Source organism: Colobus angolensis, unplaced genomic scaffold, assembly GCF_000951035.1.
Source record: "Colobus angolensis palliatus isolate OR3802 unplaced genomic scaffold, Cang.pa_1.0 Scaffold160, whole genome shotgun sequence".
NCBI classification, from domain to species: Eukaryota; Metazoa; Chordata; class Mammalia; order Primates; family Cercopithecidae; genus Colobus; species Colobus angolensis.
This window is the reverse complement of record NW_012114711.1, coordinates 6438086-6462477: the sequence shown is the minus strand read 5'-3', so window position 1 is coordinate 6462477 and position 24392 is coordinate 6438086. Positions and strand designations below refer to the sequence as shown.

Genomic DNA, 24392 nt, shown 5'->3' with positions numbered 1-24392 from the left:
TGTGAAGTATATTTTAATAACTGAATGAGGAGTGTGTCAGTCAGCCAAACTGAAACTTTCAGTTGGGTCTTTGTCATTTTGTAATTCTAAGAATATGTAAGTTAGTAAGCTTCTTCCCTCTAAAATATAAGCTCCACAGGGCAGTGAATTTTGTTGGTTTTTCTTTCATTCACTGGCATAGCCTAAATGTATAAAAATAGCCTGACACATGTTAGGCATTGTATTAGTCTGGTCTCGCACTGCTAAGACATACCCAAGACTCAGTAATTTATAAAGAAAAGAGTTTTATTTGACTCACAGTTCAGCATAGCTAGGGAAGCCTTAGGAAACTTACCATCATGACAGAAGGGGAAGCAAACATGTTCTTCTTCACATGATGGCAGGAAGAAGTGCCAAGCAAAAGGGGAAAAACCCTCTTAATAAAACCATCAGATCTCATGAGAACTCACATGTATCATGAGAGAAACATGGAGGTGCCTGTCCCCGTGATTCAATTACCTCCCACTGGATCCCTCCCACAACACATGGGGATCGTGGGAACTACAATTCAAGATGAGATTTGGGTGGGGACATGGCCAAACCCTATCAGGCACTCACAGTATTTGTTGAATGAATGATGGTTAGAGTCTCAGACTCCCCGTATACAAATCCTAGCTCCTTCCTATTTACTGAGTCTGTAACCTTGGGCAAGTTATACCATCCCTGTGTGCCTGTTTCCTTACTTTAGAATGGAGATAATAAACTACTAACCTTAGAATATTCTTATAAAATATGTGAAGTTCTTGGCACAATACTGATGGTTGCCATTGCTGTTCCGGAAGATTCAGAGCTACTTGATGTGCTCTTGGTAGTATTTTTTTAAATTCTGTAACTGGACTGGGACAATAATCTTACCATTAGATATTTAGTCCTAAAAGTGAAGGACAACTTATTGGAGATTACCTGAAGGGTCTCATAGTCTGACTCCTCAGGCTTTAACCACTACCAGAGCACACAGTAGGAGGCCATCTCAAATCACCTTTGGCAGGGGTCCCCAAATCCTGGCCCACAGACCAGCACTGGTCTGTGGCCTGTTAGGAACCGGGCCACACAGCGGGTGGTGAGTGGTGAACAAGCAAGTGAAGCCAAGCTCCACCTCTTATCGTATCAGTGGCAGCACAGAGTCTTACAAGAGCACAAACCCTATTGTGAACCGCGCATGTGATGGATCTAGATTGCATGTTCCTTATGAGAATCTAATGATGAATGTAATGCACTTGAATCATTCCAAAACCATCCTCCACCCCATCTTTGGAAAAATTGTTTTCCACGAGACTGGCCCCTGGTGCCAAAAAGGTTGGGGATAGCTGATCTTTGCATAGTCTCAAATATAAGGATTATATTAAGCCAAAAATGTTTCTTATTAAGGAATCCTTTGTTTTGAGCTGTAGGTCGTGTTTTAGAACAAGCCTGCCTGCTTCCATGTTGCAACTCCTAAAATATTTGAAAACAAGTATGTCCACTTGAGAGACAGCTCTGAATTGAACATCCCTGGCAATAAGACATTCCCTTTGATAATGAAAGTTCCCATATTTGAACAGCATGGAATAGAATAACATTGTCTTTCAGATTAAAACCACAGTTACTTTTGCACCAAACTAACATAGCTAGAATAGGATTGGGGTGGTGGGGAAGTAGAGGGTGTAGCACATCATACAGTTGCGTAGCACAATTCCAGCTATCAGCTCAGTCCCAAGTCCCTTTTATGTGTGCTGTGTTCCCACGTTTCCTGCAGATCTTACTCCTGCACTTGCAAGATCAAATGACTAGGTATGAAACGTATGTAGGGTAAGTATTCGGCATATGAAAACATACCTAGTCATTTGATCTTGCAGGTGCAGGAGTAGGGTCTTCACTTGTTTTGTTAAATGTTACCTTGTTTTTCTTGTTCTGGTCTGTTAAAAGTGCCTTTTGATCTACCTTATTCCTTTTCTCTCACTTTCATGTGTCATGTCACATGTCAATTAACATTTTATTTACAGTGAAATTACAAAGATTTGTACATATGTAGGTTTTGTTTTGAGAAAAAATGTGATAATTCTTTATATTCTGCTATACCTTGTTCTTTGATCACTTGCAGAGTATTCCTTGGTATAAACATATTCTAACGTATTTCACTCTATTTTTGATTGATGTTTAGGTTGTTTCCAATTTGTTGCTATTAGCACTGCTGCAATGCATCCCTTCAGTAATATTTTTGTGTCCTATAGACCATTTGCTTCTCTTTCAAAAATTGTGTGGTTATTTTTGCGGTTATTTTTCCAGACGAACTTTAAATTATACTTATAAATTTCATTCTCACTTGGTATTGGACTGAATATGTAATTTGAGGACTGACATCTTAACAATATTGAGTCTCCCCCTCAAATACTGAAATTCTACAGAAATTAAGTACAATTCACATTTTTATATGGACTTAGGCATGGTTCTGTTTGGATTTCAGTTACAATTGGAGGTGATACATAATCGGTTTCCCCTTTCTTTGAGTTTTATGAAATGAGGAACTTCATCATGAAGTCTCAAGTGTATAAATATTTTATCCTTCTTGGGATTCTGTCACTTCTTATGTTTGCCCTTATAGTGATTCAGCTGGTTCTCATTTAAAGTTTTTACACAAAAACAGTTTGGATTATATTTTGAGGTTTTCACTTCAGATACTGGACAAGTAAAGGTTACTAGTATAAAGGCAACTAACATGGTCATAATAGAAGTATGGTGTTTACTCTTCACATTTATCTTCCTAAAGTTGTCTTCAGCATTGAAATTTTAATGTTTGACCTTTTTAAATAGGAATTAAGATTCTAGTTACACTATATATTTGAAGGATATAGAAGCATGATTTCACACTTCATAGTCATGTTATGGGATTATCTACAAAATTTTTTATCTTTTTAAAATTAGATGGTTTCCTAGGCGAAAATCATTTAGATGTTGCTTTTCCAGTATTAGAATCTTTATTCTGTGGTGTTTTAAGTGCCTTTTTGTTTTGTTTTCAGAGAAAGTTTCATTGTGCAAATCTAACTTCATGGCCTCGCTGGCTATATTCCTTATATGATGCTGTAAGTAACTTACCTTAAATTTACTTTATATACGGTAGGCCATGTCATAACTAAGGGTCATTAAAAAACAAAGATTTAGTTTTTCCAGTTTCTAGTGCCTTATAACTTAAGAACAAGATATCCTAAGAGTGGTGGCTAACACCTGTAATCCCAGCACTTTGGGAGGCCAAGGCAGATGGATTGCTTGAAGCCAGGCATTCAAGACCAGCCTGGGCATCATGGTGAAACCCCATCTCTACAAATACAAAAAATAGCCGGGTGTGGTGGCATGTGGCTATAGTCCCAGCTGCTTGGGAGGCAGAGGTGGAAGGATTGATTGAGCCTGGGAGGTCAAGGCTGCAGTGAGCTGAGATTGTGTCACTGTACTCCAGCCTGGACAACAGAGCAAAGACTCTGTCTCAAAGAAAAAAGTATCATAAGACTTTTTTAGACTTTTACTAAGCATGTGAAATTTTGTTGGGTTGGGTGATAGTTACATTTAAAACATGAAAGCATCCATCTATAACAGTTTTGGTTTTTCTCTAAACAAGTACATTAACTTACATCTCTTGATCATTAGTCTATTAAGTAATGCATCCATGAGGGGTTTTGCTCCTTAAAATTTAACACTAGGCATTGCCACATTTTGCAAAACTAAGTAAAGGACAGTGCTGAAATGGTTTAAAGAATCTGGATTTCAGATCAGAGACTGACTTCAGAGTCTGATGTCTGTCATTTACTCTGGGCCTGGAGCAAATTACTTCTCCAAGGACCTGTAAAATGGATGTAATGGTAGCTATTGTAGTTGGTGTGCATAGTGGGCATTCAATAAATGCTAGCCATTTCCCTTAATGAATCACTGCCCACTAATCTGGAGTCCTGGGAAAACTCAGCAGCATGCACAATACTAAAGGAAACTGCAGTTGATCTCTGCTCTTTAGCAGCTTTTAAACAATTACAAAGACACAATATATGAGTGTTTTTGCCTATGTTTTGCATATGCTTGTGAAAGTTATGTAGTAAACAGGTGCCAAGTAAGGTATGTAGATAGCAAGTGCTAGTGCAATTTATAGGTGCCATAATATGGACCAAGTCAGAAATGGCCTAATAGAAGGCAGAAGAGAGGCCAGTTCCAAGCAGGGGCATAGAACAGAGCAATCCGCAAGGGAGTTGGGGGCACATACCGCTGGGATAAGACAGTGAGTGAGAAAAGGCTGGAAGGCAGAGTTAATGCTGGGCAAAGGAGCTGGAGCTTGATCGTTGCTGCATAAGAAAATGGAGGCATTTAAACTGGAACTGAGATGGGACTGAGTGATTACTTAAATTGCTGCCAATATGTTAGTTTTAAGAGTTGAAAAGCTTAATAGTAGATTTTAATAGGTCCATGAACTTGATTATTATACCTTTATTTTACCTTTATACCTTTATTTTAAACAAGATTATACCTTTATTTTAAACAAGGAAACCTTAATGGACAGAATCAAGAAACAGCTACGTGAATGGGATGAAAATCTAAAAGATGATTCTCTTCCTTCAAATCCAATAGGTATGAAGTTAGTTTCCTGCCTGGGGCCTGGGATGTCTTGCTGTAAAAAAAATAGCTTTCTAATAGATGAAATCATATATTTTAGGTTTTTGTTTTTTTTTTAAGACTGATTAAAACATTTTAATTCTGAAAAGCATAACTTCTTTGAGCAGTTGAAAAAAAAAGTATTTCAAAATTAATTGCAATAAAATCCTTATATTCTGTGAACACTCCAATTTCAGACAGTTTCAGACAAATTGCAGGAAGTCGATATCATCCAAAAACACTTCCTGAGTGTGAGGATTCCTTTCTGTGTTCTTTAAGGTGCCTTTAAAACAAGTGACTCTAGTTCCAGGACTTGCCTTAATTACATGAACTCTCTCATCTGTTTATAAGGTATAGTTTAGTTATTTTTCTAGTCTCTTGGGAAATAACTTGTAACATGGATTTGAGTTCACATTTCACGTAAAAGGATTTTACCAAAAAAAGTATAGGAAAAGAAGTTAAATTTAGAGCTTCTGAAAAGTATGTGTTTGACAGCTGGTATATTTTCATATTGTTTATACATGTATGAAATGTGTAACCTTATAGAGAAGGATTTATTTCAAAAGGACATTATCTGATTTGTGAGTTATCTGATGCTTGTCTGACTCTTAAGTTTAAAACTTGAAAAACCATGTCTTGAAGATTTTTCTTACAGAGTAGCTGCTTGTCTTCCTATTGATGATGTATTGAGAATTCAGCTCCTTAAAATTGGCAGTGCTATCCAACGACTTCGCTGTGAATTAGACATTATGAATAAAGTGAGTAAAGTGAATATGTTTTTGATGACCATGTTTTATTCAGGTTGGAGAACTAGGATGCTCTGAAGTCCAGTAATGTAGTCATGCAATTCAGATTTCAGTTGGGATCTTACAGATAAACTCAAATTGTTTTGTGTTTGTCAAATATGAGTACATTTATCAACTTAGTGAAAAATACTTGATTTCTACATGGAAATATCCAAGGTTATATATCACTATTCCTTTACCCTAGAGAAGGTCATTTAGTTTTATGCAAATATGTGGCAGATCTCAGTTTCAGTGATTTTCTTGCTCCATCTTTAAGTGTTTTTGAATGTTTGGAAGGAAAATGTGGTATTCAGAGAGGGCAGTATCTTTATAAGTTTCTTGATCTATGTGATTACATGATAAAATGAATGCCAGTTTTTCCCACCAATTTTTCTCTCAAATTTTTTAGTGTACTTCCCTTTGCTGTAAACAATGTCAAGAAACAGAAATAACAACCAAAAATGAAATATTCAGGTAAGGTCTTTATTACATTTTTAATATACTTGCCTTATCAGAATTATAATCAAGACTGTATTTCTGTTTTCCATATACTTTCCTCCAATATCTAAAAGTTATAAACACTCAGCAAATGAAATATAGGGAATTAGCTCACTTTTGGTAAGACCATCTTCCAGATTGAGTACTCAGATCAACAATGCATGTCAGGGATTATTCACAGGTAATGAGCATGGTAAAGTAAAACAACTGAGCAATTCTTTTCCCCCTAATTCTATGTATTAGACTGTCTTAGAAATCTACATAATATGTTGTCTTCAATTAGGCCCTAACATAGATGCCTCAGAAATTACATTTCAGTCATCAGTTTTGCCATATAGGGCCAAAGTAGGACATGCTTCTGAACACTGATGCTCTAACAGTGTTTGAAAATCATTTTATGACAAATTCATCAGAGTTATAAATCAAGAAGGTAAGGAAACTGCTTTCTGCAAAATAATCAACTGCCCCAAAATGACCGCACAGGACCTTGTCATTTCACTTATACTCTCAGACTCCTTTAGAAGCATTTGAATTTTATATTCTTTACAATGTCTGTCTTGAGGAGAATTTTAAAAACAAGTACTATTTCCTTTGGGTCATCACAGAAAACAGACATTTAGACAAAATAGGCCTGTCTGCCAGCTGCACCCCCACCCCATTTTCATACTAAGATCCTGGTATTATGTAAAACTGAAAGATTAAAAACTATATAGCTCATACTTCATTTCTTGGTGAACTTCAGGAAAATTCTAAGCATTTAATAGAATTAGACTTCTCATTTTGACTTGTCCTCCATGTTGATTCTTTGTTTTAGTTTATCCTTATGTGGGCCGATGGCAGCTTATGTGAATCCTCATGGATATGTGCATGAGACACTTACTGTGTATAAGGCTTGCAACTTGAATCTGATAGGCCGGCCTTCTACGGAACACAGCTGGTTTCCTGGGTAATGTTATGGTGGTGGTTGCTTTTTTTTTTCTTTTTTTACCCTAATTGGGCAGAAAAATCCAGAGTCCTAAGCAGAGTTGCTACAATCTTTATAATAAAAAGTAGACAAATGAGTAATTTTACACAAAAATTAGCCGGGTGTCAGGGCAGGGGTCTGTACTCCTAGCTTCTTGGGAGGCTGAGGCACAAGAATCGCTTGAACCTGGGAGGCAGAGTGTTGTAGTGAGCCAAGATTGAGCCACTGCACTCCAGCCTAGCGAGAGAGTGAGAATCTGTCTCAAAAAAAAAAAAAAAAAGTGGTTTTATTTAAATGTCCTTCATTCCACAAATAGCTAGAGACATCTCTTGCACTTTTTGTATCTTTTATATAGCATCATTGAATGAAAAGTTAAGAAAAGGTTGACAACTGCAGTTGTCCTCAAATTACTGTATCCAGTTAAATCCAAAATTGTTTTTTTCTGTCACATAATTCTGAAAATCAGCTGTTTTATGACCCAGTAGAACTTTATATCTGGACCGTATTCTGTAGTAATGTAAAACCGGAGAATGTTTACAAAGCAGTGATAGACTAAGAAGGTACAGAACCCATTGAATCCTGCTTTTCTTCTGGTTTGCCTTTTGTTGTTGTTGGCTTCAGCTTAATGATTCTCAAAAGTATGATCCTGGGAACCTGTTCCCTTCCTTCAGCCGTACTATCTTCAACTATCTTCAGTTTTCAAAGAGGGATGCTAAGAAGGGATTACATGCTACTCTGGAGTTAGGACCATGTCACTTGGATTTGGCACCCTATGTGAGGACTAAAACTAGAATACATTTGTTACTACTATAAATAGTAAATGTGGCATACTATACCTAGGGAAGAAAATAACAGTTGCAATTATGTGGTTTATCTTAAAAACACAATGCCATGGTTTGTATTTCTGGTTGCATTATCTGACAATCATTCTTATTTTAGAATAGTAGTTTTCAAATATTTTTTGAGACGTGTCCTTCCTGGCCCATCCAGTTTAACTCAGAAGTGCCTATTTCTGCAGGTGGTTGCTGTTTTCTAACTTGACTGCAATACAACACAAGTTACAATGTGGTGGCAACCAGCAATTTGTATAAAGAAATTTATAAGATTTCTATGCAGAAGAATGTGAACATGGCTTAAGAGCATAAAAGTCATATATTACAAAATTATATATAACAGACGGATGTATTACCATAGGATGTATCCAAATTAGAAAATGTTTTTAGGTTTCAGGGAACTGTATGGATCAAATCTCAACTTAGAATATCTCCTTAATCCTTAGAATTTGCCTCTAAGGTCTGTCTTCATGATAAGTTTATATGATAGATATGATAGGCTTGGAGTACAGAAGTGTTTCCTTAGCTGATATCTTTCCTTAATTTCTTAGGTACGCCTGGACTGTTGCCCAGTGTAAGATCTGTGCAAGCCATATTGGATGGAAGTTTACGGCCACCAAAAAAGACATGTCACCTCAAAAATTTTGGGGCTTAACGCGATCTGCTCTGTTGCCCACGATCCCAGACACCGAAGATGAAATAAGTCCAGACAAAGTAATACTTTGCTTGTAAACAGATGTGGTAGAGATAAAGTTATCTAACAAATTGGTTATATTCTAAAATCAGATCTTTGGAAATTATTGCGTCTGATACATACCTAAGTAAACACAGCATTACTTGGAGGGTTGCAGTTTCTAAGTATACTTTTGGAGAGCATGAACAGCAGTCTAGAATACTAGAAACATCTACTTGGGTAGCTTGGTACCATTATCCTGTGGAATCTGGTATGTCTGGCAGCATGTCATAGATGGGACATGAAGACATGTTTGGAAATGAGATTATTTCCTGAGTAAAAAAAATCTTAAATTCCTACAATGTGAAACGAATTATTTGATCCTGACGTATGGGACGGCATATCTGTACCAGTGCTCTAAATGACAAAAGCTAGGGTGACAAGTACATGTTCCTTTTTGAAAGAAGCAAGGCAATGTATATTATTCTAAAAGGGCTTTGTTCCTTTCCATTTTCTTTAGCTTCTCTGAGATACTGATTTGTAAATTTTGAAAATTAGTTAAAATACGCAGTTTTTTGAGCCCACGAATAGTTGTCATTTCCTTTATGTGCCTGTTAGTAAAACATAGTATTGTGTATTTGCTCAGTATTTGGACTGTAGGACTGTAAGCCCATTTATACTGTTCCATACAAAAGCTATTTTTCAAAAATTAATTTGAACCAAAACTACTATTATAGGGAAAAGATGCCAAAACATGTCCCCTCACACAGGCTACACGTGATACTGTATTTTGTTCAATGTAAATTGAAGAAAATCTGTAAGTAAACCTTAAATGTGAAACTAAACATGTTCTTTGTTCAAATAATATAAAATATCACTCATAATTTTAAAGTTCTAAAAAGACTGCTTATATTCAACGGTTTAGTGGGTCCTTTCACATTTGTGTAATGACTAATCAGGTTAAATGTTTACTCAAACTAGATAGTATGAGGCCAAAATACATGCCTTGAGTGGAGTGAAATCAGTTGAGTATCACATTGCATATTTATATAAATAGAGTAAATGAAAATTCAAGAATGCTTCTATTCAGGATATGCCCCTGCCTTATTTTTTCTAAGCTCTACTTTACTACTTTTTTTTTTGAGACAGAGTCTTGCTCTGTTGCCCAGGCTGGAGTGCAGTGGCACGATCTCGGCTCACTGCAACCTCTGCGTCCTGGGTTCAAGTGATTCTCCTGCCTCAGCCTCCCGAGTAGCTGGGACTACAGATGCCCACCACCATGCCCGGCTAATTTTTTGTTTTTAGTAGAGACGGGGTTTCACCATGTTAGCCAGGATGGTCTCCATCGCCTGACCTCGTGATCCGCCCGCCTCAGCCTCCCAAAGTGCTGGCATTACACGCATTGAGCCACTGCGCCTGGCCTACTACTTTTAGTAATTTTGGGTTTATATTACTTCACTGGTACACTGCACTAAAACTGACTCTAAGTGGATCCCAGGAAGTTCTTTTCAGTAGCATAGTACACCTCTGTAGGCTGAAATCTAAACCAGTTGCAATGAGTTACCTTTCCCCCTGAAAAGTTAGTTATAATTTCAGTATGTCCCATACTGTTTATTAGCAAATAAAATTTTCTGATCTGTAAAAACACACATATAATACTACTGAAAATGGTTTTACACATGACAAAACCAGACCTCTGATAGCTAACTCTGCATACTTTCTATACAGAAATGGTATGTATTATATGATTTTGGGTCTAAATCTGTATTTTGGCACTACTTAAATATTTCAAAGTATTATTTTATAATGCATTTAATTACTGACCTGGTGCAGTCATTTCTGAGGCTTTCTTGCATCATAGCCCCTGTGACACTTCCTCTTAGAAATATTATACTCTACAAAATTGTTTTATCAAGGTCCAAAATTACTGTTTGCTCATAGAGCACAAAGATGTTATGACTGGCTACACAGAAAGGAAATAAATTGTGAAATGTCAGTATAGCAGCTGAAATAAACAGTTTGTGTTATACATTTTATTTACCTAATGAAAGCATTTAGGACTCAAATCTTGTATGTAATAATGTAAACCATATCCTTTTAATTAATAAAATAACATTTACTTTAAAGAGAGGCATATTACCACTGTATATGACACCTGATATACATTGTCAGATACCACATAAACACATTTATCTTCCAATACCAATGTTTTATTAAAATAATAGGCTCAAGAGTAACCCTCAAGTTAATCCCATGACTGTCCCAGGCTCTGCAGCATAAAGAAATCATTGTGACAGGAAAATATCAACCACATACTAAAGCGTAGCTTGCTAGAACAAATCCTGTACGTATGAATGCCAGCAACTGGGGACACATTTAGTACTCATATTTTATGCAAACTTGTCAGTTATTTCCTTTTTAAGCCCAAGTTTATTTTGGAATTCAGATAAGAACTGACACATCATAGACAGTCATTGTTCAAGGTAACCCAGTTATTTCAATTGCAAACAATAAACATTTTTTCTTCAAGACAGTTACTAGTTTTTAAGATCTTAGTACTACCCTATGCAAAAACAATTGTGTTAAAAAGCCTGAACAGGTTAAGATAATAGCCAACTATGGAAACTATTCCAAAGGAACTGTACATTTCAGTGATATAAATCAGATCAAGAAAGGTGGATCTCAGTTTGGCTCTTGAAATATATTTCACAAAATAAGACCCTTGTTGTTCTACAGAGGTCCCCTAAACTGTCTTTTATTATGGTGTAGTTTCTAAAACCTCATTAAGAGGGAGGGGAGAAAATTAGTCTTACCAGAAATGCTCTGCTTTTTAGTAGCCATCAGTTTTAGGTCTTCTTTATGTAACTCAGAAGTTCATCTTTTTCCATTTGGTAACCACTTTTTTTCCACTGTTCTCGCAACTGTTGTAATAGAGCCCCAATTTCTTTTCCTGAAGAAATGCCCACTTTTCTGATGTCATGGCCACTTACAGGAAATGGAGGAATGGACCACTGCTGCATTTCCTTTAGGAGACAGTGCTCTCCTTGGTACTTCAGTAGTTCACATACACGAGTAGTTGCATCAGGTTCCCTAGACTACATGTCAAAATCAAACATTTAGTTTCATCACACATGAAAACATACACTTACGATCTTATCCCAAAATTTAAATACTCAACATAAATTTTTTCCTTTAAAATAAGTAAAATTCACAGAATTGTAGATCTTAGTTTTGATAAATCATAAATTAGTGACAATACTTCATATTTCTGACCAAGCCGAGTATATACTTACATCTATAATGAAGTCTTGATAGGGTTTCAATGGGTCTGAACTATCTGTTGCTTTAATTAAATCTTTCCTAGTTTTAACTATAAATAAGCCAAGGTTTTTCTCTTCTTTTGCGATCTTCAACCTCAAATCCAATTTTGTGACATCATCTTGTACTTTGAATAATGAGGCCAAAAGAGTCATTGGCTTTGGTGAAAAACCTTCAACATTTTTACTGACTTTGTCAAATTCTTCTAGACTTGCATTAGGAGGTAAACCTGTAGGGACAAAAGCATTTTTCACCTGTTTTTAGTGGGGGAAAAAAACCACTCATATCCTAAACCTTGCCACTGTTTTAGTATACAGAAATGCTTTGTTACTAGGATACATTATATAGGTTCAGTCTGATGTTCCAACTTACAGGCAAACCACTAATATATTATTGTTATTCTCTCCCCTCAAAACCTCTAAAATGTTGTTTCCATTAACAAGCTACATCAAGAGGTTCAGAGGTAGTGGTGATGGTGGTGTCAGATTCACAAGGCATACTCTTTCTAATCACAAATTCCTGACTTTCCACTGATACAACATCCACCCCCCATTCAATAATGTTACTGAAATTTGAAATAAAATACCCAAGCTTCCAGAAGTGTGATAAACCATATAATCCCACTGTTCTTTGTGAAAATGAATTACATTTACTGAACAATTTCTGTGTACAAGTTACTCTTCTAAAAGAGCTTTACATGTATTAACTCACTGAATCATTTAGCTTTTCTTTTAGACAGACGGTATATTACTTTTAAACCCCTTTTTTGGGTTAGAAACTAACCCAAGTTGCAAAGACTAGATAAGGGGCTGAGCTTCCTTCAAACCTAGATCTGACTCGAGACTACTCTACAAGCACCATAGGCTGTCTTTGAGCTGTTCCCTACTCATGACAAAACGTACCCACCCCATAACCCAAACTTTGTCTTATTTTAAAATACTCCATTTCTTCATCAAGAATTCAACCAAATGAGTCAAACATTTTTTCCTTATGAAATTTGAAACCAGATATCTCAGTGCCAAAAATTCAAATACTTTATAACTTGCTCTCACCTATATAAGGAGCCACATCAAGATCATAGATAAGGTGAATCAAATGATTTACATGGTTACCAACAAGAATTTTTTTCAGTTCCACCCAAATCCTCTCTCCTGATATTCCAGCCAAGCCTTTTGCATTTTCTGCAATTGCTTCCAAAGTCTCAGCATCGTGGTCACCAGGTTTGTCTACAATTCTCCCATAAAACCTACAAGACAAAATCTTCACAGGGTATTACCTCTATATTGGCATGTCACAAGAAAAATCTGTTTTTCATTTTTATTGATACTATCCCATACATCTACTTAATGAAAACAACATAGAATTAGTTAGGTCCAGAAGGGACCTTAGAAAGCAACTGGTCATTTCTCCACCTCCTCTTTCTTTTCCCAGATAAGAAAACCCTACATCTAATAAAGTGTAAGTAGCCTTTCTGAGGTTAGCAAGAACTAGAACCTCAAGGTCTCAACCTCACTTCCAAATCATTGACTTAAGACGTTCAGAATGGTCATCAAATGCAATTTCTGAATTGGCACTTGCAGTAGATGAAAAAAAATAGCACTCTTGTAAAGGGAGCAAACCAAAACAAGACTGCAGTGCCTTAACAGAGTAGTCTTAATTCCTCAAAACTTGCCTGTCTGTACACATTAATACTTTCAATGACAACCTTCAAATATGACTAATCTAGTTGCACACCCTGGAGTATATTTCATGGAATCTTGGCACTGGAAGCCCTAACGTACATGCGTTTTACCACTCATATCCTTAAAATTCTAATGAACACCCTCCATCAGTGGTCCAAAGTAATGCTAAATAAGTAAATTAATGCTAAATTTGGATTAGTGATCCAAATACAGCTAAATCTTAATCTATGTTCTATTATTTTTAGGAGAGACTACAGATACTCAAGTTTAAAGAAACTACATTTATTGACAAAATATCCATGATCTGTTATAGAATATTCTGAGAGCATTCCCAACCACTGAAAAATGAATATTACTTGACATCAACTAGCCAATTCGGATAGTTTTTAAAAAAGGTTAGTGTGTGACATTTAAAAATCACTGCTACTCACAAAACTAATCGTGCATTTCATATTTACCAACTTTATCCAAGTTTTTCTCTTGTTTTTGAGATGGAGTCTTGCTGTCGCCCAGGCTGGAATGCAGTGGCGCAATCTCGGCTCACTGCAAGCTCCGCCTCCCGGGTTCATGCCATTCTCCTGCCTCAGCCTCCTGAGTAGCTGGGTCTACAGGTGCCTGCCACCACACCCGGCTAATTCTTTGTGTTTTTAGTAGAGACTGGGTTTCACCGTGTTAGCCAGGATGGTCTCAATCTCCTGATCTCATGATCAACCTGCCTCAGCCTCCCAAAGTGCTGGGATTACAGGCGTGAGCCACCGCACCTGGCCCATCCAAGTTTTGAGTATGTCTTTATACTTCGGTATTTTTAATCATATAACAGGTATTTCTTTTCAGCAAAATCATTTTGTTGTGAACCATCACCCGATTTCCACGACCACCTAAAACCATAAGCTGTATGAAGGCAAACACTTCCACTCATTCATTACCATGTTTAATACACCTAACACAGGGATTGACCTGTGGTAAGCATTCAAACATCTGTGTAACTAATGGATCAATGGAGGAAATATCAATCAAAAAGAAAAATGGGCATTTAAAAAAATGACTTAAACCAGAATTACAGGAAAGATCACATAAAGTATATGTGCATTCTGGGAATGAAAATACAATATGAAGTAGCTAAGTAATTTTCACTCATAAAGCATAGGATGCTAGGTCTCCACTGGAGACAGACATCTGGGATGTCACCATTTTGTACACTGACCTGCTGTGGGTTTCATATGACCAGTGTTATACTCTAGTGATTATATTAAAACTATCACTTTTTATTTTTTAAAATTCTTACCTGAAGTATCTTAAAATTCTAAGATAATCCTCTTGTATTCTCTGTTTAGCATGTCCAACAAATCTAACTTTCTTATTTTTTAAATCTTCATAACCATTAAAGTAGTCAAATAAAGTGCCATCAAAACCTATTCATTAGAAGAGAGAAAAATCACTGTTGGCAAATAAGAGTTTGAAAACACAAGAAAATCAGCTAAACACTATCATAAACAGTAAAAATTCAGCAGGGTGAAGAGTTATTAAAACATATAGGTATTCATATATATCAGCTATCAAATGGAAGACAATAAAAGGCAGTCTTTTAGTCTGTTTAGTTGCATTTACAATTGCAACTAAAAAGGTAATTCAAGAATAACCTAAACAAGAAATATGCAAAATTTGTAAGAGGTGGAGTGGAGCCAACAAGACATCATACAAGCCAATTTTCACAATATGGGAAAATAAACAATAGCCAAAATAAAATGGAAAAAATACATAACAGGATTAACAGAAGAAACGAAAATATTTCATAATCTTGGAATGGGGAAGATCTTTCAAACTCTACTTAGCAAGAAAACAGAAAACAAAACACAAAACAACAGGATTTTCGAAGAAATAATTGAATGACATAAAAAATAAAAAATGCCTGTATGGCAGAAACTACTGTCGCACAGAAAGTCATAAGTGACATTTTTGGAAAAATATACGTAAGCCCATATAAAAAAACATGGCTAATTTCCATAATATACAAAAATTATTCTAAATAAAAAGGCCACATAAATAGAAAAATAGGCTACATATAAAGGAAATACAGAAATCTCTCTAATAATGAAGATTTTCAACCTTAGTCATAAATCCATTTTTTGTTCTTTGAGGCGGATTCTCACTTTGTCACCCTGGCTGGAGTGCAGTTGGTGCAATCTCAGCTCACTGCAGCCTCCCAGGTTCAGGTGATTCTCCTGCTTCAGCCTCCCAAGTAGACCTGCCACTACACACAGCTGATTTTTGTATTTTTGGTAGAGACAAGGTTTTGGCATATGGGCCAGGCTGGTCTCGAACTTCTGACATCAAGTGATCCGCCTGCCTCAGCCTCCCAGGGTGCTAGGGTTACAGACAGAAGCCACCATGCCCGGCCAGTAAATACACATTTTCGAGATAGCATTTTTCAGATCGGCAATGATGCAAACATTTGATAATAGTGTTAGCAAGGGTGTGGTAAAAACGGGCAGTCCTGTTCGTTATAGATCAGGAGACTTCACTACAGAGCCTTTAAAACTTTGTGAATTTTGAACCATGTTAATCTATTAGCCATTCACAAAAATGGTAATAAACAAATGTTCTCATATGTCGAACCAAAAAAGAAAAAGCGACATAAAATAATTTTATATATATGTACATAAAACCTTAAGTATTAATTAGTAGAGTGACCACTTCATACTGGTTTGCCTGAGACTTTCCTAGTTTTAAAGCTGAAAATCACACATCCAAGGAAATATTTCAAGCTCAAACTAAGACAGTTGGTTACCATGGAAACTTAAGAAAAAGAAAAAGGAATTGAGACCTGAAATACAGACACCATTCAGCTAACCAAATGAGGAGGTCAGTGATCCTATGAGATACTTCACTCTGTAGCATTACAGAAAAGAGGCACTGACAACTACTTATCAAAAATACCTCTTGGTTGTGTTTGAACTTGAATGCTCTTTGATTATCCAAAAAGCAACAGTATATTGGTAAGTTCACACTTAATGCTTAATTCTTCCCAAGCTCTTAATAGTTTTATATGCATAGTAACTTTTAAAAGGGAACCATCTTGACGTATATGACAAATTTCGAAGCCTCCAGATTCAAAAAGACATAAAAGAAAATGAAGATAAAAAAATACATAAATAAACAGACAAAAATATGATAACAAAGTAGCAAATATGGTATATCCATCTCAGTGTTATTTCTCCTAATGAAGAGACTTGTAACTCTCCCTGGGGAACCTAAAGGCAAGATCAAAATTTGTAGGAAAAAAATCACAGGAATATGATCAAAGCAAAAATAAGGGTTTGGGAAGCAAAGTATCCAACCATAAATGCCAGAACTATGAATGCTTGATCCAGTAAGGCTTGGAAAAAGCCAGGATAGAAAACTACACAAAGCTTAGTAAGTATCATATTGGTGTGTATTTTGTTTTGCTCTGAATATCATCCTTTTAAAATACAGTAAATAAAAATATGAAATACAGCTGAGTTGCAGGGAATAATGTAGTGGTTAAGAATGTGACCTCTGGAGTCAGGCTGCCTGAGTTGGAATTCCGATCCTACACTTTACAAACTGTGCAACTTTGGGCAAGTTACCATCGGTTAAACAGCAGTGTCTGCTTCGCAGGGTTGTCAGAAGATTGTAGATAATGTGCTTAGAACAGTGCCTGGTACGTTATGAGGGTTCAGTAAATGTCAGAAAATGATAGTTCCAGTAAGAACAGCTTTTATTTTATAAACTAGGACACTGAAAAAGAATGTTAGTTTCTCTCTTTCAGTATGCTTATGATAAGTCGGTTAGACAAGACTCTCTATATTGCACTACTTGGAGCAGTTTCTTCTATGAGTAAATATGAGAATAAATACATACCTGGAGCTCTGACTACATTAATTTAGAGAAAAAGCACCAATTGGGCTCTCTATGGTCATATATTGCCTAGGCTTTGGAAACAAGCCAAAATAATGGTTCTCTGTGACTTAAACTAAGTTACTTAGTATCTCTCTGTCTCAAGTTTTTCTGAGAGTTTAATGAAATAAAGTATATGAGGTACACAGTGTTGTACCTAGAACCCAGTAGGTACCCTAGAAATTGTATCTGCCATTACTGTAATCAGCAAGAGATCCCACCTTAGCTTATAAACTTCTTGCCCAACCATGCATGAAGCAAATCTTATTACTTCATCCTTTTACCACTATTGTTGCTACAAACTAGGTTATGAATAGCAGATGTTTCATCCTTTTTTAATCCAAAATCTTAAACATAAAGGGCTTGTCTTAACTTTAAAGTACAACATATGATGCATCAGTAACGTATCAAAACACTAACCTAATTCATATCTACCCCCATAAAATTCCCAGTGCTTTCATTAAACATAAAAGTTAAGCTGAAATAAATAGGTTTCATCTTACATACCGACTCTGATTATTGATGATTGCTAGAAAACAATGCTAAAAATGAATCTGAGGTTGTGTGTAGGCTCAGCAGTAAAAAAAAAGGTGCTGAAGTCATTCACCATTGTTTTCCAGGGAAGCAGAAGAGTGAATACACATGCATGAAAGGTAGTGCAAAGGAAAAAGAATGATCCTGGGTGTGTGTGTGGGTGTGTGTGGAGTGTGTACATGTACCGTGTGTGCATTTTCCTTCCCTGAAATGTTAATGTTGTTCAGATGCAGTTAAGAAGTTAGCACTGACTGAATGTGTACATGTGTCAGGCACTGTTCTAAGCATTTACAATTATTAACTCTTAAACCTCACAACAGCTGTACAAAGGAAGCCAATATTAATTAACGTTTTTGTTTTGTGGCTAGTGGGTGATGGAGTCAGAATTTCACCCCAGGGATTTTGGCTCCAGAGTCTGTTCTTTTTTTTTTTTTTTTTTTTTTTGAGACGGAGTCTCGCTCTGTCACCCAGGCTGGAGTGCAGTGGTGTGATCTCAGCTCACTGCAAGCTCCACCTCCCAGGTTCACGCTATTCTCCTGCCTCAGCCTCCCGAGTAGCTGGCACTACAGGCTCCCGCCACCATGCCCGGCTAATTTTTTGTAGTTTTAGTAGAGACGGGGTTTCACCATGTTAACCAGGACAGTCTCAATCTCCTGACCTCATGATCTGCCCGCCTCAGCCTCCCAAAGTGCTGGGATTACAGGCATTGAGCCACCGCACCTGGCCCAGAGTCTATTCTTTTAAGCAATCTGCTAAACCATCTCTTAGAAGAAATTAACGCAAATTCTGAAGTTGAATAACGTTTCCAGAATGTAGGTTTTACTTGAAAAGAAGGCATTCTGATAGACTCAAAACATGGTTTTATCTGCAAGTATTACCTAAAAACATAGAATTTATAGTGAGATCTCTGCGTTCTGCATCTTTCTGCCAGTCAGTTGTAAATTCTACCTCAGCATGTCTTCCATCAGTGGTGACATCAATCCGTAGTGTAGTAATCTCAAAATTTTCTTCATGAAGCTGCAATTAAATACATGGGGTTTTTATTGTCATTAAAATTAGGTTTCCATACTACTGAATTGAAAAAAAACAAGTTTTTGTCTTTATAGAGATGGTACTATAAGCCCTGACAGTTACAGTCTTTTTAACATCAACTACCATATCTAAACATTGAAACAGAAAGATATCCACGTCATTCAAAAACAGATCCAAAGACTGATTTTTTTTTTAAATACCCATCATGATTAAAAAAGATGAGTTTAACACACAAACATGTCACCTCTGCCAGGTGATGTGGAGAAACCCTCAAAAATGTTCTTCAATTTCAAATCAAGCTATTATCTGAAATACTTTTAATAGCTCCTGTTTGCAAAGAGGTGAATGTCAATTTATGAAACATATGCCATTGAGCAAAAGACTGATAAACAGAAAGTACAGTTAACAGATCCTGCAACTCCCTTACTGATAATTCCCAGGGAAATTAAAATAAAGGCCAGGGGTGGTGGCTCATGCCTGTAATCCCAGCATTTTGGAGGCCAAGGCAAGTGGATGACTTGAGCTCAGGAGTTCAAGACCAGCCTGGGCAAGAAGGTGAAACCCCGTCTCTACCAAACATACAAAAAAAACCAGCCAGGTGTGGTGGTGCATGCCTGTGGTCCTAGCTACCTGGGAGGCTGAGGTGGGAGGATCACTAGAGCCCGGGAGGCAGAGGCTGCAGTGAGCTGAGATCACACTGTGCACTCCAGCCTGTGTAACAGAGTGAGACCCTGTCTCAAAAGAGAAAGAAATAAATTAAAATAAAGAGTTACCTCTATCATAGGAAGACAGACTATCTCCAGCTGGGGAAGCTGTGTAACTTTGTGATAGGGTGGCATCTGTGCCAAGCCTTGAAAAAGCAGCAGGGTTTGTACATGCAGGTGTGGTAGGAAAATTTCAAATGAAGAAAAAAGATGACCAAAGGCATGGTGGAGAAAGAGGAATATATGTAAAAGAGAAAGTATATTTGACAGACAGCATATTAGCATTTAGGAGTAGAGAATAAGGTATTTTATGTGCCAAAAGTTAAGAATGTCTTCATTTAGGAAGTGAAAGCCATTAATGAGCACCAGAAGTCTGTTGTAAGATTTCTCTCAATTTCACACATACTCTTCTCTAGATACAAGCTACATCTATCTCTCACTATAGAATTCCAGAACTCAAGAATTTGAGGCACAGGTATCTCTGAAGGCAAAGAATAAGGTAAGGTTTGAAATAGGAAAACTGTCTGAAACTCATTTTAAGAAATAATCAGACCCACCTAGAATGAATCCCTTAACGAGGCCGAAACCAGGGATTGACCCTCTAGAAAGGTTGAACCAAAAATAATCAGAACTTGTTGCACCAGGCACAGACGCTCATGGAAATGAAGCATCCTAATGAAAACAAAATTAAAGTGAAAATTAACATGACCCTCATCCCTTTCCCTACTTGGTTTCAAGATGCTAACAATCAGGCTCATTCTCTGGCATAATACTGGAGTATTCTTCTCTGATTTCTCCTAATGAAAACTCCTACTGAGACTTACACTGGGAGTCCCAACTGGCTGACACTTCCCATGCAAAACTACAATAAAGCCCTCAAGTATACAGCATCACCCAAATATAAAGGCAGAGCCAAAGAATACCCACATTTAAAGAAAGCCAACATGAAAGAAAAAACTCAGAGGAAACAAAGACATTGCAAAATAACTATAGTAGATATCCTAAAAGAAAGAAAAGATCTTGTATCTGAAACATGAACGGGAAGCTTTCCAAGGAAATATACTAAGACCTCTTGAAATTCTACAAGACCACATAACTTACCAGTATTATACAACGACTGGGAGACGAAGTTAAGGCACTCTCATAGAAAGTAAAAGACAGGAGAATGTAAAATAAAGACAAAAGATAAAACTAGAAGGTCAGTCCCAGCAATCCAGCATCCAAATAATAGGAGTTTCCAAAGGAAAAAACATTTAACAAAAGGGATGAAATTATGAAAGAAACATAAGAAGGCCCACTAAGTGCCCTGCACAATAAGTGAAAAATCCAAAACAAGTTATATCATCTTTAAATTAAAAACATTAGACATAAAAAGATCAGAAAGACTTCCAAAAGGCAACAGTGGCAATCAGGTTTTTAAACAAAAGAGAAATCTAAATGGAACTAGACTTAGTGGCAGTACTGGAAGCTAGAAAACAATACCTTTAAATTTCTGAGTAAAAATTATTCCCAGTCTAGAATTCTATAACCATAACTATCAAACCAGTGTGGAGGTAAAATAAAAACACTTTCAGACGTGTAAGGCTTCCTCAGGTATTGGATTATTAAAATGAGGGCTTAAGCCAAGAGAGAACAGCACATGGGACCCAGGAAACAGGAGATCTAACAAAACAGAGAGGCCAAGGAAATTCCTAAAAGTCCATATTGGAGCAGGAAGACAGCACCAGGTAAGATGTTTCTCAAAAACCCAACTGAAACTTGATGTAACGTGTTTAAATTTTTTGAGAGGAACTCTACAGCTCTGGCAGAGTGCAGGAATAAATTTGTGGTACATGGAAAGCTATGTAAAAGAAAAATGCTATTAACTGCAGGACAATTAAAAACCATGCCAATAGAAGAAATGTAATCACAATATACTCCACAATCTGGCTGTAAACAATACAGAGTCATAAACATGAACCCTGAATATTGACTTAACCAAAAATTATGATATAAATATACTAGGAAGATAGAAGTAGGAGAATTACATGTGCTTGTTGTTGAGAAGGGTGTGGTAAGAAAGCTAAATCATCTTCCCTCATGGAAAGTCAACACATAACACATCTTAAAACTGAGATAGTAAAAACTAAAAACACCGTAGTATACAAACACGTAGTCTAAAAAGGTCTTCTTAGAAATGGAGAAATAACATAAAAATTAAACATGACTGTAAGAACAGAGGACTGCAGGGTTTCAGACAGGGGTAGAAGAGACTGACTTTTTTTATTAGACTTTTCGTTATTTGCTTTTAACTAGAGAAAATTATTAAGTTTTAAAAAATTACCAAAAAACCAATGTAATTAACTGTCAAACTTTTGACTCACCCTGGCAGTAATTGTTCCGTGCTTTTCTCCTTTGTTGTTTATCATCCGAATCCCAGCCGACTGAAACATCTCCTTCATTTGAGTAGGGGTAGCAGTAGTGGCAAAATCTACATCCTGAGGCTTTACTCCATTTAACAAATCCCTCACTGCTCCTCCTGCTATTCTTAATTCGTGATTCTCTTTGACAAATAATTCTGAGATAAGAGAAAAAAAGATTTTTATTTCCAAGTTCTTTATTTCAATGTGTTTAACCACAAAGTACGAGGCTTTTCCATCTAGTTGGAACAGCGGAGATTCATTTAACTGAGGCTTTTCTTATGAAAAATGAGAACAAGGCCCAAAGAAGTAAACAGACTTGTCTTCAGGAGAGTGCCTCTGAGGACCAACGGGAAACAGGGAACTTGCAGAATTTTCCTTTGTTTATTCAGAAGATAATTCAGAATTCCACAATGCCTCAAAGTGATCAATATAAATTTGAAGTATTACTAAAGACTAAAGCAGGTCAGGCACAGTGGCTCACACCTGTAATCCTGATACTTTGGAAGGCTGAGGCGAAAAGATCACTTGACCCCAGGAGCGCAAGATCAGCCTGGGCAAACAGCAAAAACTCTAGCCAGGTTCAATGGTGCACACCTGTAGTCCCAGCTACTTGGGAGGCTGAGGTGGGAGGATGGCTTGAGCCCTGGAGTTCAAGGCTGCAGTGAGCTATGATCATGCCACTGCACTCCAGCCTGGGTGACAGAGCAAGACCTTATCTCAAAAAAAAAAAAAAAAAAAAAGAAAGAAAAGAAAAAAGTAAATCAAACAATTCTACTTTCTTTTCCCCATTTATTGCATACTTTAGAAACGGTAACATGTTCTTCTATTTCTCTGTGTGTATAAATAGATGTTGAGCAGGATGTTCATGCATCAAACTATCAGACAACATTAGTCTATACCACTTACGATAAATGGTTATAGCTAAAAGTCCTTCAAGAAATGATCTATATATAATTCTAAAATCAACTCCTATCTGTGCTCTAGGTAGAACCGTTTGGACACTGAACAACTATAAGCAAGCATATTAGCTGACTCCTCTATATGTACAGGATAAGGCAAAATCCACTATAACTATATCCATATGCCCACATGGAACCTAGTGAGAATGGCATCCAGGAGCTGGCCTGTCACAATATTAGGTCCTGCGTCCTGTGGAACAGAAACAACTTCACAAAACATCAATATCAGACAAGCCCATTCTGTGCCATGATGGATCGATCAAGACAACTCTGTAATCACCTAAACATACACAAAACATGAACACTGTCCATGATACACCCTACAATAGTTGGTAAGAGTGACTGTGCCTTACCAATTAATTAGGTTTAGTCTCACAACTGTACTCAGCTTCTAGGAAAGCATTATTAAGACACCCAATCAGAGAATTACTTCTGCTTCCTGAGAGCATCTAACCCACTGCAAAGCTCTACTACCTTAAATGCTCTCCAAAATGACACAATACAAGCCCAACTCCTATAAGAAGTCATTTCTAAAGCCCTCTTACTGAGTATACCTCTGGGTTCTCCAGGGTCAGCATGCTACTCCCCACTCAGCATGTTGCTCCTCACTGCCAGGAGTAACAACCCAACTTGTGTCCCTGTTGGTCTTTGGCTAGTGGGCAGTGACATGAGTGTTCAAATAAACTCATCATACATCAAAGTTCCAGCACCTCTAATCACAACTCAGAACATAATCCTCCGTCCCTACCTCAACGTCTTCTGTTCTCTATCCTGCCCACACTCCTCTTCTACCTATTCTTCCCACATCTTTCAGCCCCATTCTCTGTAGACTCCTTAAAATGATTTGCTTAAAAATGACAAATGCAGGGGTGTGTGCAAGATGGCCAAATAGGAACAGCTCCAGACTCCAGCTCCCAGCGTGAGCGACACAAAAGATGGGTGATTTCTGCATTTTCAACTGAGGTGCAGACCGACACCTCACACCTCACACGGCGGAGTACACCCCTGAGACGAAGCTTCCAGAGCAAGAATCAGACAGCAACACTCGCTGTGCAGCAATATTCTATCTTCTGCAGCCTCCGCTGCTGATACCCCAGCAAACAGCATCTGGAGTAGACCTCAAGCAAACTCCAACAGACCTACAGCTGAGGGTCCTGACTGTTAGAAGGAAAACTAACAAACAGAAAGGACACCCACACCAAAACCCCATCAGTACGTCACCATCATCAAAGACCAAAGGCAAATAAAACCACAAAGATGGGGAAAAAGCAGTGCAGAAAAGCTGGAAATTCAAACAATCAGAGCGCATCTTCCCCTCCAAAGGAACATAGCTCATCGCCAGCAACGGAACAAAGCTGGACGAAGAATGACTTTGTTGAGTTGAGAGAAGAAGGCTTCAGTCGATCAAACTTCTCAGAGCTAAAGGAGGAACTATGTAACCAG

The 24392-nt window shown here is 37.2% G+C and overlaps 2 protein-coding genes across 4 annotated transcripts in view; one reads left to right on the top strand and one right to left on the bottom strand.

Annotated features, from left to right (window-relative positions):
• Positions 1-9353, top strand: part of CRBN (cereblon) — a 29723-nt gene extending 20370 nt beyond the window's left edge. For both annotated transcript variants that reach the window (XM_011937236.1, XM_011937237.1), the window contains exons 6-11: positions 3036-3098; positions 4539-4623; positions 5290-5405; positions 5842-5906; positions 6745-6876; positions 8279-9353. In XM_011937236.1, the coding sequence (XP_011792626.1) occupies positions 3036-3098; positions 4539-4623; positions 5290-5405; positions 5842-5906; positions 6745-6876; positions 8279-8459 (642 nt within the window). In that variant the 3' untranslated portion in view covers positions 8460-9353. The remainder of the gene's footprint in view (positions 1-3035; positions 3099-4538; positions 4624-5289; positions 5406-5841; positions 5907-6744; positions 6877-8278) is intronic.
• Positions 9354-10418: 1065 nt separating this feature from the next.
• Positions 10419-24392, bottom strand: part of TRNT1 (tRNA nucleotidyl transferase, CCA-adding, 1) — a 25161-nt gene continuing 11187 nt past the window's right edge. Inside the window, exons 3-8 of one of the 2 annotated variants that reach the window (XM_011937239.1) lie at positions 21952-22145; positions 18731-18869; positions 14686-14812; positions 12771-12964; positions 11694-11947; positions 10419-11495 (exon numbers count right to left, since the gene is read on the bottom strand). In XM_011937239.1, coding sequence (XP_011792629.1) covers positions 11247-11495; positions 11694-11947; positions 12771-12964; positions 14686-14812; positions 18731-18869; positions 21952-22145 — 1157 coding nt within the window. In that variant the 3' untranslated portion in view covers positions 10419-11246. The remainder of the gene's footprint in view (positions 11496-11693; positions 11948-12770; positions 12965-14685; positions 14813-18730; positions 18870-21951; positions 22146-24392) is intronic. The other variant, XM_011937240.1, reaches the window with a different exon arrangement.